This window comes from Neofelis nebulosa, chromosome 3 (assembly GCF_028018385.1).
Source record: "Neofelis nebulosa isolate mNeoNeb1 chromosome 3, mNeoNeb1.pri, whole genome shotgun sequence".
Taxonomy (NCBI): domain Eukaryota; kingdom Metazoa; phylum Chordata; class Mammalia; order Carnivora; family Felidae; genus Neofelis; species Neofelis nebulosa.
The window spans coordinates 45,009,872-45,025,501 of record NC_080784.1 but is presented as its reverse complement, the minus strand read 5'-3'; the positions used below and the strand labels follow the sequence as shown (position 1 = coordinate 45,025,501).

Below are 15,630 nucleotides of genomic sequence, written 5' to 3'. Positions count from 1 at the left end.
CAGCCTAAAACGTAGGCTCTCTAAACTAGTGAATAACTAATTTTTGGATAGGATAGCCAAGAGGATAGCTTAACCCAGACATGACTGATATTGTTGGGCTTTCAAAATATAATTGAAATGAAGAAATTATTGTACTGTATATACTGCCTCTGGGGCAAAATAGTGATGTTAACAGTAGGATTATTAACGGAGTGGTTCATTTTAAATGCCTAGCTTTTGGCAAAACAAACAGAATTTTGAGTCTCATTCTACCTACTGAAAGTACCAAACAGCATTCCAGGTTGGCAAAATTTATTCTGCAATTTAAATTAAGAAAGTCAGAATTTCAGTGTGTATTAAAATCCATAGCCATTTTACTTCTGCTGAAGATTTTCACGGTTCAGCTTCAGATCTCTTCTGCATGAAGATTTAGGGTCACAAAAGGCACAAGGTTCATTTGCTCATCTTGTTGGGTCCACTTGCTCCAAAGTATTAAAGATACAGCAATGTACAGAAATAAAGAGCACGCAAACCCCTCTGCAGCTTATAAGTTAGTCACTATCCTTTATATTTTGTACATGAGGAAAGGTACACACTTGATTCCCAAACACTGTTGGTTTGTCATTTCTAGTCTGCAAGGTAAAATTTGGGTTGAAAACCCGGAGTCCAGAGAAACCTTCCTAGCCAAACCCATTCCCTCCAAAGAGGGAAAGTAATGGTCAGGTCTGGCATCAAGGAAGAGTTTTGAGCCTGGAGAGATGAATTCAGAAGACGTGCCTCTCTGGGCCATGACAGTTGCTCTTTTTAGTAAACAGTGCACCAATTGCTGCCATCACTTGGCATCAGCCCTCCAGTAATAAGCAAAATAAGGTCAACAAACCACCAAATCCCAAGTCCCCCAAGTGTCAACAGCTTCCCTACTGCTGTGCCAGTGTGTCCCAGACAGAAACGATCCACTCCAAAACATCCCAGGAAGAAAGAGTACAGTAAAGTGGTTATGAAGTAGTGTCCAGTATATCTAGACAGAAGGAATGAAAAGGAAGATGTTTACCACATGAAAATTAAAACATTTAATGATTAACGAACTTAACATAAGTGAAGAGATAGTGTAGCAGTTCCTCTGTAGCCTCGGATATACCTCTCCACCCCCCCCCCCCCCCCCCGAAGAAAATCTCTAGTTGGTCTAGTGTTGTAAAAGAGCACTACCCGGGACCTATAGGAACAAATATGGATTTGGATTAGACAAGAAACAGTGAAGCACATTTGCTCTGTAGACAGTCTGGTAGAGGGGAGTCTGGGCCCGCATCCTTCCCTGACACAGGCAGGCTCCTGAGGCTGCATTTCTGAATACAGTTCTCTAAGGAAGTGCTGTCGTGTTTCATCAGGTGAATACTGATCTCCGTATACCCTTCTGCTGTTTTGTGGCAACTAAAAGTGAGGTTTCTTCAATAAGGACTTGGGTCTTACATACTGCAATGACACTCAATTGCAGTTGCCCTAATATCACTAAATATCACAGACTCTTCATTAGAAAATGTTGTACATTCTGTGCCTTCAAGCAAAATTTACAGAAATGACCCTAATTCTTTAAGATAAACTTATTTCAAGGAGAGAAACCCACACTTTTCATAATAAAACCTTTACTCCTGAAATACTAAGGCTATTTTCACAGGATTTATACCTATCATAAGAATTTTGGCACTAGATCATCTGGTCCAACTTCTTTATTCTGTAGGTTAGGGAGGGATTTAGTCTCTGGGCATCCAAAGGCACTTGGCTAGTTGATGAAAGAGACATTTAAAACTTCTGGCCTCTGGTCCAGGGTCCTCTCTGTTTATAACCACATTGCCCCTGTCCATGGATTATGCACAGTAGTAATCATGTTGCCCCTTTAACACTTAAAAAAAATTTTTTTTTTAATATTTATTTATTTTTGAGAGAGACAGAGATAGAATGCGAGTGGGGGAGGGGCAGAGAGAGAGGGAGACACAGAATCCAAAGCAGGCTCCAGGCTCTGAGCTGTCAGCACAGAGGCCGATGTGGGGGCTCAAACTCATGGGCTGTGAGATCATGACCCGAGCCGAAGTTGGGCGCTCAACCAACTGAGCCACCCAGGTGCCCCTAATTAACACTTTTTAAAAAATGTTTTACTTATTTCTGAGACAGAGCGAGTGGAAAAGGGGCAGAGAGAGGGAGACACAGAATCCAAAGCAGGCTCCAGGCTCCGAGCTGTCAGCACAGAGTCTGATGCAGGGCTTGAACTCACAAACCGTGAGATCACTGACCTGAGCCGATGTCGGATGTCAGACGCTTAACTGACTGAGCCACCCAGGTGCCCCATTTAACACTTAAAAGAAAAAGTCACATCAAGAGATGACAAGAAAAACATCTGTACCTCTAATTACCAACCAAACCATTCAAAGTAACACTTACTTTATACAAGGTTTATTCTCTCGTAGGAAAGTCCTAGGACTGGCACATTCAATCCCATCTAGGGCCCGGCACTGGACTGAAGTGTGTTCCACGTCACTGTAGGCCTGACCACCAAACTGTGCCATAACAACCAAAACAAACAATCCAAATTCACCAAAGCAAGTAAATACAAAATATATCTTTATATTCATTAATAAAAGGTGACTCAGCACAATAATTATACTAACAAAGTTGGGGTAAAGCTGTGTTCAAGAGCAAGGAATTTAGTGATTCAAGGGGATTTTAAACTATTCCACCCTAATTGTGCATTGTTTTAAGTAAACTTTTTTTCTTCTTCTTTGTGACTGGCTTCTTTAATAATATAGTAAAAACCTTTACAATCAGTTTCATTAAATGCCATTTAGAACAGATGGACACAATGCTTTAATTATCCTATATTTACAGGAAAAAGAACATATTCTGGAGCGTTTGGAAATGGGTATTTAAAAAGTCAATGTGTATTAGAAGTCTGCTTTATATATTATAAATGAACATAATTAGGAAAAAACTTAGAATATCAGCTGACTCAGAATTCTATTTAGGTCATGAATGTGTGATTATCAAATATCTACAGTACATTTTTTTATTAGTTTAAATTACAGCAAAAAAATTTCAGAACAGGACCTGTTACCATTTATGTAACTAAACTCTAGTAGAGAAAGCACAGCTGTACGTTCTCCCCTGGCACCTTATTAAGTACTTCACTAGTTTTCATTGGAGCATCCTCAAAGGGAAGGGACTTGGAAATCATACCTTCCCTGGGATTCAGGTGCCTGAGTACTGGTTCTCTAGGACTTCTGGGGAAAGTAGCAGTTTGAGTGCCTTCACGGGATCAACTCGGTTTTTAATTAAAATGGGCAAAAGTAAGTGATCTCTATATAATGCTAACTCAAACCTTCATTGATAATTATCAATAGAACAAGATCTCATTGTATTGAAAATACTTCTTTACACATGATTGCAGTAAGAGTTGCGTTTTTGGTCTTGCTACTTTCAGGTTTATTCCTTTGTCTCCGATTTAGTATAAACAATGTTTTCCCATAACTCTTATACCTGATTGAATCTTGACTTGCATTATGCTGCATAATACGAGGGGAAGGTACATGAACTTGACTGGTTTTGGGGACACTAAGTTGGATGTTATTAATGGAAATGAATGGCTTTTTTCCATCAAGAGGCCACTGTTACCAAAGGCCTCTCCTTGAATACTATAACCTCCTACAAAGGCATATACTGATAGACCCCATCTATTTCCTAAGAAAACAGGAAGTAGATGGCAACTGCTTGCCTGGTGAAAAAAACGATCACTGCCCCAAATGCATGTGTAATAAAGATACAGCTCAATCCATTATTGGTTTTAGAAAGTGCATAAACCTTTCTTTTGCTCTTTCAGCCAAGTGCACACTTGAAAGATAATGAGGAGGTTACATAATAGCTTTCTATCAGTCAATCTCAATGGCCCAAAGAATCAAAGACAGGTTAGTCTGTGCACCTGGGTAGTTTTGGCACAGACACTGCTTCTTCCTGAGGAAGTGACATGTCATGTTCAGTTAATGACCCTGGCCATGATGGAAATTTCCAGTAAGTCATTCTAATAGAGTCTACAAAAAGGTAACTTCATACCCCTATACTTTTATTATAACAGCATTTACCTAGTACTATTTCTCTATGGAAGAGTTTGCTTATAAAACAAAATAAAAACCCACCTTGAGACAACCATAACCGAGTTCCTGGGATGCAGTTGCATTTCCAACATGATCCACTGGGTCGTCACATTCTATAAATTCATCAGGTCTGTAAATCACCAGTAAGATCATGATCACCATCTCATATGGTTTTTGCAAATGGCTGTTTATGTATATATAAACAAAACAAGCAAGAGACATTGCTTCAAGTTTTCTAGGGTTTAATTTCATTCTGACTGTACCCAAGAGTTGCTGTCAATCAGACTGAAGAACAGCAGGTCAAACAGCCATCCTTTAACTGGGGGAAAGGGAGTGTTTCTGGTTGATTTCTACATGGATTCTACTTCTCCCAAGGCTTCCTCTTCCCTAGGCAAAGAGCCACAAGGCTATGGGAGCAAAATTGAAGCCAAAGGATTCCCAGTTCTCTTTTGCATTTCCCAAACGCCTTTTCTTATGGACTAAAAAGAGATGTTAAAAACTTGGTTCTGCAACAGGATATTGCTTTTTAAAAAAAGAAAGTGCCTTGTAGGCAAGGATAAGTAATTTACTCCATTTGTGCCTCAGTACCAGCACATACGACGGATTCTCCTTCAGTTAAAGGGAGCAGGATAGAGAAGGCACAACCTCGTACCCTTCTTCCGGAGGTTATATGAGGTCACTCCTTGCTAGTTTTCCTTTTTCGGGATCCCAAAGGATCTGCCACTGACACCCAAGGTTTTCCCCTGCACGGGTGAGAGGAGTGAGAAACCTGTCATGGTATTTACCTCCCGCGTGTTGACCATCAGGTCCTCAGGTGAAGAGGGTCTGAAAAAAAAAGCAGCCTCCCTTCCCCCCCAACCCCAACACCCATATATCCCTGGCCCCATCTCCACCTCGACGACTCGGTAGCTTACAGGTAAGAGCAAAGGATGACTGGAGACTGGGGGTCGCCATATTCCCAGCTCGGAGCGCCGGCGGAGCCCTCTGGGTGGGCGGCGCCAGCGGATGTGAGCTCGGGCTCGGCGGTAGCGTTCTGTGAGTGGCTCCGAGAGACACAGTGAAGCAGAAGTAGATTCCCCAGCAGCAAAGCCGCCTGGCCGCACAGAAGTAAGTAACTCACCGGGCAACCACCCAGCACCATCTTCCCGGGCCCAGTGGAAGAGACCCGACCTCAACAGCAAAGCTCGACCAGCACAGCCGACCCAAGGTAGTCCTGCCAGGTCAGGCCTCTCCGCGCGTAGCCCCACTCCTCGCCACCAAACAGCCAATGGGTGTGCTCCGCCCAATGCCCGCAAACCAATCAGAAAAGGCTGCGCAGCGGGCGGGGCTGCCCTTCGCTTTTCCTCAATTCCGCTTCTGGGTCTTGCGCTCCACCTCCGGGTACTTCCTCCAATTAGGTCCTTCTACGCCCAAAGTAGGCGGGCCTGGAAGCGGAGGGGGAGGGGCATAAATGGTAGTGGGCGGGGCAGTTAGTGTGAATGGGCGGGGTAGGCTAGTGAGGGTTTTAGCGGCTGGGACAGAAATCCCCTTCTCCCGCCGGCGACTGGATTTTTCTTTACGTCAGCGTAGCGAGCGCGATGCCGGGAGCGAGCTCGGACTGGAGCCAAGTTGCGTCAGTGCCGAGCGCGTGCTCGTTCCAGGCGCGCGCATCTCGGCCAGCTCTGGGGCCCCGTCTGGGTTGGGAAATGATGGAGCACGCTGAGGCAGAAGTGACCGAGTGTTGAGTGGAACCTGCGGAATCTGCCGCGATGGGATCGGGTGCGGGCTCACCCTTTGGGGTCCTCCGCTTCCGGTGGCTGCTGTTGTTTGGCTTGGTGGGCCCAGTCCTCGGTGGGGCTCGGCCAGGTGGGTGTCCGCGCCCCCCCCCCCCCCCCCCCCCCCTTCTCCCAGGGACCTCTGAGATTTCTGTTTCTAGGGCTGGGACGCTCGGAGTTACCCTGTGGTGTCTGGGAGCAGAGGGGCCTGGCTGGGGACTGGACCTGGGGTCGGGAGGCGGAGCCACTCCTGCTTGTGTGTGGACAGTGCTCAGACCCGAAGCTCGGGGTCTGGCGCCCCAGACCCTTCTTGTCAGTATTCTCCTGCCTGGTTCCTCTTCCTCCGTCTCCTGGTCGGCGGAGCTTTTTGCATTGCGCCCCACCCCCATCTCGTCATAACTGGGTCCCCCAGACTCTCTTGGGACTTCTCTGGGACCTACTCTGATCTCAGGGAGTCGGCTGAAAGCTTTGGAGTCTGAGTGCGCGCCGAGGGTGTGTTCTTGTTTGAACTGCTTTGAGAAATGGAGCTTCGTTTTGCTTGTAGAGTTAATGTCACTCGGAAATAGACTGGGAGATGGAACTTTTGCTCCAGGTTATCATAATTTGAAATTTTGACGTTCTTTTTAATAGCGGAGTCCCTTGTAGGTTCACAGAGCTAAATTTAGTGATGGAATAAAGGGGGGTCGCCCATTTGTCTTGGGCCATTTTGTTGCTGTAGCAAAGAGTACTTCTTTTTGGAAGCGAGGTGCTGTGTTTGTATAGCCAAACAGTCTTTTATCTGTGGTTTTACTGGGTTCATAATGTCTTAAATCCGTAAAAATAATCCCTGCTCTGCTTAACTCACGGGATTACCGTAAGAATTCAATCATTTATGTGAGATCGCCTTTGAATTGTGAAACTTCCCTTGAATATGTAAGGTATTTATACTGGAGATGCCCAGACATAGTGGAAACAAATTGCTAACACTCTAGCTTGTTTCTGGAAACAACTTCTTTGTTTATTTTGGCTCTTGCGTTAAATTATTGTTTGCATGGCTGTATTTCCTTTATTAGCCCTAAAGTATGGAGAATGAGGGTTTTTACTGAATCGTTGCCTTGAGAGTTGTGCAAAGGTGATGATAGAAGATTTCAATGTAGGACTGCTGACCTTCAGGAAATTAATTAAATTTTTTTCTTACTTTTTTTTTCCCAATTAAGTAAATTTGCCCCATTGTTGGAATTTTGAAGCTCTAAATACTAAAACTTTATTGAATGGGAAGACACCATATCTTTTTTGGTTAAGACTGTTTCTGCTGTGCTTTTCTTAGATGGTTAACATTTATCAGTAGGTAAGGTGTAGTATATTACTTATCTGGAGTTTTAGTAATCCATGATTTTCAGTGTTTGCAAATGTAAATAGGACTATATATAGTATATGTTTATTTATATATAGTATATGTTTATTTATTTATTTTGAGAGAGAGAGCATGGGCGAGAGCGTGAGCACATGTGCACCCATGTGAGCAGAGGAGGGGCAGAGGGAGAGGGAGAGGGAATCCCAAGCAGGCTCTATCAGCTGTCAGCCTGGAGTCCAGCGTGGTGCTTGATCCCATGAACGGTGAGATCATGACCTGAACCAAAATCAAGAGTTGGATACTTAACAAACTTAGCCACCCAGGTGCTCCAATATTAATGTATGTATTATTGCATACCTGCATATGGATGAATGGAATACCCTTATGGCTTTTAACTGTGGCTTTAACAATTTATGGCCAGTCCCTTCATTTAAGCATGGGTATACTTTCAAAATTTAGTCAACATTTATCGAGCTCCTATGAACAAAATGCTTAATGCTTATGGAGGGACAAAGGTGAGTAAATGTGCTAAGACTTTCTGGGCGATATATAAAATCTCGGGGGAGGTTTTATAGTGTAAGTGGTATTTGAACTCATGTACATTAGGGAATGTTCAAGGAAAAGGATATGAGTTCATTCTAAGAGGAAAAAACTTTTTACAAGAATATGGAAGGATGAAAGAACATGACTTGTTAGGGAATGATGAGAATGTCTGCAGGCAGTCTACATGAAAGGGAGGCTAGGAAGAAACTAAGATAAGTTAGTACCAGTTGGAGAGCGCCTTCTATTCATGCTAAGAGGTTTGGACTTTACCAAGAAGTTCTTTGGGCAAGAAGGGTTTCAAATATGGGTGTGACATAACTAGATTTGTGATTAAGATAACTGGCAAAGGCAGTAGAGGACAGAATATAGGAGGGAGAGACTGGAGGCTGTGAGAGACCATTTGAGAGGCCTTTGTAATAGTGTGCAGTGAGTCAACTCATGTTTCCCTAGGGGAATGTTCTTCCAAAATCAGCTGACTAAATTTTTGCAATACAGGATGTTTAAAACATGCACTGAAACATTTTCTGCTAATGAAGAATTTGAGGACTCAGTAAGTACCACCCACACATTAGTAACACTAAAAGCTAAACAGGCTTTGGTAGGATCATTTGTAACGTGTCAATGAGGAAATGCAGTATAAATTCCAAAGGGCTGACACTTACAGTAAACTTAAAAAAAAAAAAACAAAACTGAGGCTGACAAAGGTAACTTTGTATCATTGTGAAAAAATAACAAAGGGAACTGGGTGTGAAACCTTTTCTGATTTTCTCTTTTAAGGTAGTAGTTATGATGCAGACCCTAGAATTTTTTTTTTTTTTTAAGACTAGCATTCTAAAGACGTTGAGTTTTAAAGCTTACTCATGGTGAATCACTATAAAACGAACTATGTAGTAAGAGCTTAAGTCCATACTCATTTTGTTTTTGGGTGCCAGCAAATTATTTGAATTTGATATCTTTGTGTTTTTGCTGTATCGGAGAATGCAGTCTTCTAAATTTAAAGATAGTCTGATTTTCCAACTTTAAGTAAAAAATAAAACTCTTATAATTAAAATATATACAAAACAAGTTGCCGGGTTCAAAATAGTTTTCAAAAAGAATTTTGAATTTTATCTTACCAAAGTTGGCTTTATATCTGCTTTTTGTTAAAAATCCTGGTTTATTAGAAAATTTCCCCAAATATGCAAGCCCTAAGTAATTGAAAGCTTTTTCTTGGAATATGCACAAGCACTGATACATGACATAACTATAGCCTCATGGTATTTTTCTCCCCCTTTGATACGTAGTATATCTCAGAATTTTGGAGTTATGCCATAGAGTCAGTGCTATAGGACTGCCTCATAAATAAATCTAATTGTATGGTCTTGTTTGTATATTGAGAGATTATTCTAGTTTCTTTTACATTTTGTGGCATTGTTATTTTAGTCTAGTCATTTTTCTGAAGTGATCCTGCATGAGATACTGCTTGAATCAGACCTTTTAAGAGCGAGTTAGGAAACCTGAGAAGTTCACTTAACTTGGTCAGGTTTAAAAATTTTTTTAAACATTTATTTATTATTGAGAGACAGAAAGACACAGAGCATGAGCCGGGGAGTGGCAGAGAGAGGGGGAGACACAGAATCCGAAGCAGGTTCCAGGCTCTGAGCTGTCAGCACAGAGCCCGATGCGGGGCTCGAACCCACGAACCTCGAGGTCATGACCTGAGCTGATGTCAGACGTTTAACCAACTGAGGCACCCAGGTGCCCCAATTTGGTTAGTTTTTAAATCTGCAGTTGTTTTTGTATTTGTTTATATTTATCTTAAGGATTAGAGTATTTTAGTTTATAAGTAAGCAATGCCACTGCCAGACATTTGTCATACTGTAGGACAAAATCCACTCCCAATAAGGGAAATGCCTTTTTCCCATTGACACATTTCTCTTTTAATGAGGTTTTTACTCATTTTAGGAGGTTTCCCCCCTTTCCTTTTTGTAGCTCCTTAAAACCCTCGTGCAAGTAGACCCCTGGAGAGCCTGTTCCATTGGCTTCATTGACACATTGGAATCCTGTTGTGAATAGAAGCTCTGATCCCAGCTACCTGAGAGGGTGGCTAAGCAGTGTACAGTACAACCATTCAATGAAATATAAGCATTGCCCACATGAAAAGATGCTCAACGTCACTCCTCATCAGGGAAATACCAATCAAAACCACACTGAGATACCACCCCACACCGGTAGAGTGGCTAAAATGAACAAATCAGGAGACTATAGATGCTGGAGAGGATGTGGAGAAACGGGAACCCTCTTGCACTGTTGGTGGGAATGCAAATTGGTGCAGCCGCTCTGGAAAGCAGTGTGGATGTTCCTCAGAAAATTAAAAATAGACCTACCCTATGACCCAGCAATAGCACTGCTAGGAATTTACCCCAGGGACACAGGAGTACTGATGCATAGGCGCACTTGTACCCCAATGTTTATAGCAGCACTCTCAACAATAGCCAAATTATGGAAAGAGCCTAAATGTCCATCAACTGATGAATGGATAAAGAAATTGTGGTTTATATACACAATGGAGTACTACGTGGCAATGAGAAAGAATGAAATATGGCCCTTTGTAGCAACGTGGATGGAACTGGAGAGTGTGATGCTAAGTGAAATAAGCCATACAGAGAAAGACAGATACCATATGTTTTCCCTCTTATGTGGATCCTGAGAAACTTAACAGAAGACCATGGGGGAGGGGAAGGAAAAAAAAAGTTAGGGAGGGAGGCAAACCATAAGAGACTCTTAAAACCTGAGAACAATCTGAGGGTTGATGGGGGTGGGAGGGAGGGGAGGGTGGGTGATGGGTATTCAGGAGGGCACCTATTGGGAGGAGCACTGGGTGTTGTATGGAAACCAATTTGACAATAAATTTCATAAAAAAAAAAAAAGAAATATAGCATTGCCCCTAAAATGACAAATATGTGGACCATGTGGATTTTTAGAAAATTGATATAAAAGATGTTAATCTTGAAAATAAAACATAGGGGCGCCTGGGTGGCGCAGTCGGTTAAGCGTCCGACTTCAGCCAGGTCACGATCTCGCGGTCCGTGAGTTCGAGCCCCGCGTCAGGCTCTGGGCTGATGGCTCGGAGCCTGGAGCCTGTTTCCGATTCTGTGTCTCCCTCTCTCTCTGCCCCTCCCCCGTTCATGCTCTGTCTCTCTCTGTCCCAAAAATAAAAAAAAAATAAAATAAAAAAAAAAAAAAAAAGAAAATAAAGCATAATTCAGGTTGTAGATGATAATTAACAATTAAGAAATCTATGTATGTATAGATATAAAGGTAAAAAGTCGTTTACTCAACCCTGTAGCAGGGTAGGAAACATATGATCAATAAGATTATCATCCTTACTAGATATATCATTCTTTGTCTCAAAAAACTTAAATTCCTTGCTAGAGGAACTTAAGTTCTTGAGGGCATTAAATCTTATAAGTGGTTGGTGGTTTTCCCAAAGGGGCATTTTTTTTTTTAAGATTTTTTTTTTTTAAGTTTATTTATTTTGAGAGAGAGAGAGAGTGAGTGAGCAGGAGGGGCAGAAAGAGAAGGGGAGAGAGAATACCAAGCAGGCTCTGCACAGTCAGCACAGAGCCCATTGCGGGGCTGGAACTTACAAACCATGAGATCATGACCTGAGCCAAAACCAAGAGTTGCACAGTTAACCGACTGAGCCACCCAGGTGCCCCTGTTTATTTTTAAATGTGAAGACAAGTAAATGTGGAAAGAAATTACAACACTCAAAAAATGTAAAAAGGTAGGACATAGCAGTGGCAATTATAATTTTTAAAATATAGTTATTAATATATGATATATATCATATATATATACACACTTGGGATTGACCTTTTGAATGAGATGGAAATATGTGGCTCAAAATAACAGCGTTTTATGGATCTAATTACAATAATTTCTCTTCAAGAAATAATTTGGGCAACAGAATTATTTTGTTTGTACTATATGTGGCACTTGGGTTTATCTTCTACAGTGAAAATACTTAAAGGTGACTGTTTGTTTGTATAATAGGCAGGAAGGAAAGGAGAAAAGCCCATGTTTGTTTGCTTTGCAATTAAGTACAATTCTTTTAACTTGTTGCCCTCTACTACAGTTACTATTATGAAACATAGACTTTCTCCAAAACAGAGTTCATAGAAAGATCTAAGGAGTTAGAGGAAGAAAAGTGCAACTAACATCCTTTCTTTTCTTTCACTAAGTTTAAGACTCTTTAAGTTTCATGTTTCAGCTCTTATTTTTGTCTCTAGCCCATGTTTCCCGGTAATGTGGTTTTTGACAGTGTGCTTATTTGTCAAATTCTAAAATAACAAATTTGTATTCTCCATCTAGTTGATTGTATTGAGGTTTGTATTTTCATTGTGAACTATATCTTTATACCAGTGATTTTCAACTGGGGGTAGTTTTGCCCACAGAAAGCATGTGGGGGATATTTTTAGCTGTCACACTGTTGGTTCTTCTGGCATCTGGTGGGTAGAGGCCATGAATGCTACTAAACATCCTACATTGCACAAGGCAGCCCCCCACAGCAGTGAATTTTCTGGTCCCAAATGTCAGCAGTGATGAGGTTGAAGCTTTATACAAATAATGTGCATATACTTACTTTATAGTAACATGGGGAACATATTGTTTTGGCATATTGGCAACCCTGAGAAGGTTGCCTCTATTTGGAATTAAAAAAAAAAAAAAGAGAGAAAGGAATTTGGGAAAAAATATGTGCAATTTCTTATGATGTTCTGGAACTCCTTATGGGACTCAGAAAGATCCTTGGATTTTAAAACCAAGAAGTCAGTATTGGAATAATGGCTCCACATACAGAAGTTTTTTTTGGTTGCTAAAATTTTGAAAGTCTTATTAAAAATAAAGGATAATTGTGGTGCTGTTTTTTTGTTTTTTTTCCTATCAAGAATTATATTTTAAAATGAAAAGGACAGAAAGAATGTTACTTTCCTATACTGGATTGTTATTCTTTGCTAACAGTCTTGGTAGAAGATCATAGTTTCAGACCTGGCCTGAAGCTAGCTGTATGACATTTTAAAGTCATTTAACCTGTTTGAAATTGAAAGCTCTTTAAATTATCTGCCTGCCCATTTGTAGTTCTGAGATGTTTCTTTTTCTCTGTTATGTTTCTTCTGAGTTGTAATGAGAAAACTTCAGTTGCATATTGTTTAGCTTCTAGTTTAACAGTTGCCTGAGCCTCTTAGCATATGTATTCTTGCCTGTAACGATTTACTTTCAAAAGGTTTTATTTTGAAATCATTCTAGAGTCAGAGGAAGTTGCAAATAAATGTACACAATGATTTACTTTTTGTCACACAGAGCTTCTAATTTATTTTACTCACTAAAATAATTTTATTCCTGCCGACTGTTCGTGCCACTGAAACTTGCAGACAAACTCAGAACCCTCTCAGAGCACCAATGGCAATAACCCATTTCTCTAGTCCAGCTTGCAGGTGGCTGCATGTGATCAGGAAGTCAAAAGCCACAAGCTTGTAACAAGCTCCAGGACCCAATTTACAGCCTGTGTGCTCCTGTAAACACCAGGCCAGTTAGAGCCAAGTGGACCTAGCTCTGACCTGTCACTGACTTTTCTCCTCAATGTAATGCTAAAAATTTAACTTAACATGCAAATGAAACATACCATGTATGAAGTATGGTCTGTCAACTACCTGTGGGCCCAACTTTCTGTATTTTCCTGCCCCTATGTGCTAAGATGTCACCTCTTTCCTGCCTCAGCCCCTTTAAAAACTTTCCCTGGACATTTTTCAGGGAGCTAGCCCAAGGATACTTTGCCTTGTGTTCCCTGCCTTTTGCTCCTGCAGAAGCCCCTGATAAAAGCCTTGCTTGAAACTCCTGTTCGGCCTCTTGTCAATTTCTTTCTTCTTCTTTTTTTTAATGTTTATTTATTTATTTTAAGAGAGAGTGAGAGGGGCAGAGAGAGAAGGAGAGAGAGAATCCCAAGCAGGCTCCATGCTGTCAGCACAGAGTCCGATATGAGGCTCCATCCCATGAACTGTGAGATCTTGACCTGAGCCGAAACCAAGAGTCAGATTGAGCCACCCAGGCTCCCCGCCTCCCCCCTTGTCAGTTTCTGTTGGCTAGAGAGCACAAGGGTCTGGTTCTGTTAACAATACCACTTCTAGAGTGACTGACTGTCCTAGTAGTTGAACAGATTAACATGATCCAGAGTGAAATTATTAAGGATAATATTGAAACTTGTATTTTTAGGAATTAAAAAAAAAACCCAGAAGTCATTGAAAGGTTTATTCTGGGTGAGGAAGTAGTCCTGTACCTCAATTAACGTGGATGGGATTAAGGATGTTTCTAGCTAGTGATTTGAAGCCGGCATGTATTAAGGCCATGGATTTCTTTTGTCATGGTTCCCAATTAATAACTCCAAATATCTGAATGATATTTTATCATAGTATGTTATAAATATGCCTTGGATAAGCTCATGGTTGCTTTTGTGAGTATTGGAATCCATTTCTGGTGTTTTTATGTAATGGCTTGAATCCACATTTAGATAGTATATCATATTATAAAGACATAAGGTGTTTAAAGATGGGTAAAGAGTTTGAAAACTGTTAGTATTATATGTATTGTATTGGATAGAATACAATTTGTTTTTCTGTTGTATCTTTTAAAATCTCAAACTAGACAAGGTTATAGACATTTGTATATACAGTGTTATCTTGGAGAAAGCTATAAATACTTCATTTTCATTTGTATTTGAGAAATCTGAGGGACATAAACAATTAATGGGTAAATGAACACACAGGTTGGATTCAAGGAAGAGAGTGGGAGTAGGGAGACCAGGTAAGAAGGAATTGTAGTCTTCTTTCTAAGGTGTGGGGTTAGTAAGGCTGATGAAAAGGAAGGAGCTTTGGGAGATGCTAGATAATTAGTACTTTATTTTTTTTTACTAAAAAAAAATTTTTTTTTTAACGTTTATTTATTTTTGAGACAGAGAGAGACAGAGCATGAACAGGGGAGGGGCAGAGAGAGAGGGAGACACAGAATCTGAAACAGGCTCCAGGCTCTGAGCTGTCAGCACAGAGCCTGATGCAGGGCTCGAACTCATGAACCATGAGATCATGACCTGAGCCGAAGTCAGACCCTTAACCAACTGAGTCACCCAGGTGCCCCTATAAGGCTCTTTAAATTATAAGGCTCTTTCACCCTTCCACCCCCCCTTTTTGGGCATTTGTTGAAGAAATTCCACTTAATGAAATTGTTTCATACATTGATCTACTGAGTGAAGAATGTGACTATTCTTGCATTAGTCTTCCTGTTTGTATATGCTAGACTGAAGCCTCCTCATACTGGATGTGGTTTAGGTACATATGAACATACAGAGACAAGGAATTTTCATCCATGGTCCTTAGGTGTAACCATCTACTTCATTAAATTCACTGAAAAAAATTGACATGCCATCAGATATTATGTTGGATGTATTGAGAGACTTTGTTTCAGACTCCAGTAAGAGAAGTCTTCTAAGGAATTTGGGAAATTTTGGTTATACTCAATTTTTTCTCAAGTGATGACTTTAGAACCCAACCTCCACTTAGATATGATTCTACTGTGCAGTAAACTGAACAGGATTGGAATTGGGAGTAAGGCTGCATGATGGTTTTGAGTTCTTCACTGTTAATAAATTTTATCACAAGTTTTAGTTTTTAGGACAGATTTGTGGCAGTAATTTCATTTGAGATAATTGCTGCATTGTTAAGTGTATATTTATTAGAGTTAATCCATCAGACATTGAAAGCAACTTTTCCCTCTAATTGTCCTGGTCTGTTTCATAGGTATTCCAATACTGTCTCGGGATTTCATTTGTGTTGGATGAAGGTGGAAAATGGGA

General features: G+C 40.9%; 2 protein-coding genes across 3 annotated transcripts in view; one reads left to right on the top strand and one right to left on the bottom strand.

Annotated features, from left to right (window-relative positions):
* Window positions 1-274: 274 nt before the first annotated feature.
* On the bottom strand, window positions 275-5,377 carry TM2D2 (TM2 domain containing 2). The gene is made up of 4 exons (XM_058720624.1): window positions 5,030-5,377; window positions 4,158-4,245; window positions 2,413-2,528; window positions 275-997 (listed from the first exon to the last, which is right to left on the bottom strand). Exons 1-4 carry the CDS (start codon window positions 5,254-5,256, stop codon window positions 784-786), a joined length of 645 nt encoding a protein of 214 aa, XP_058576607.1. The 5' UTR covers window positions 5,257-5,377; the 3' UTR covers window positions 275-783.
* Window positions 5,378-5,622: 245 nt separating this feature from the next.
* ADAM9 (ADAM metallopeptidase domain 9) overlaps window positions 5,623-15,630 on the top strand; it is a 148,575-nt gene continuing 138,567 nt past the window's right edge. The window contains exon 1 of one of the 2 annotated variants that reach the window (XR_009259106.1): window positions 5,623-5,960. Coding sequence is in view for 1 of the 2 variants with exons in the window: in XM_058720617.1 (XP_058576600.1) it covers window positions 5,864-5,960 (97 nt within the window). In the remaining variant the exon portion in view is untranslated. The remainder of the gene's footprint in view (window positions 5,961-15,630) is intronic. The other variant, XM_058720617.1, reaches the window with a different exon arrangement.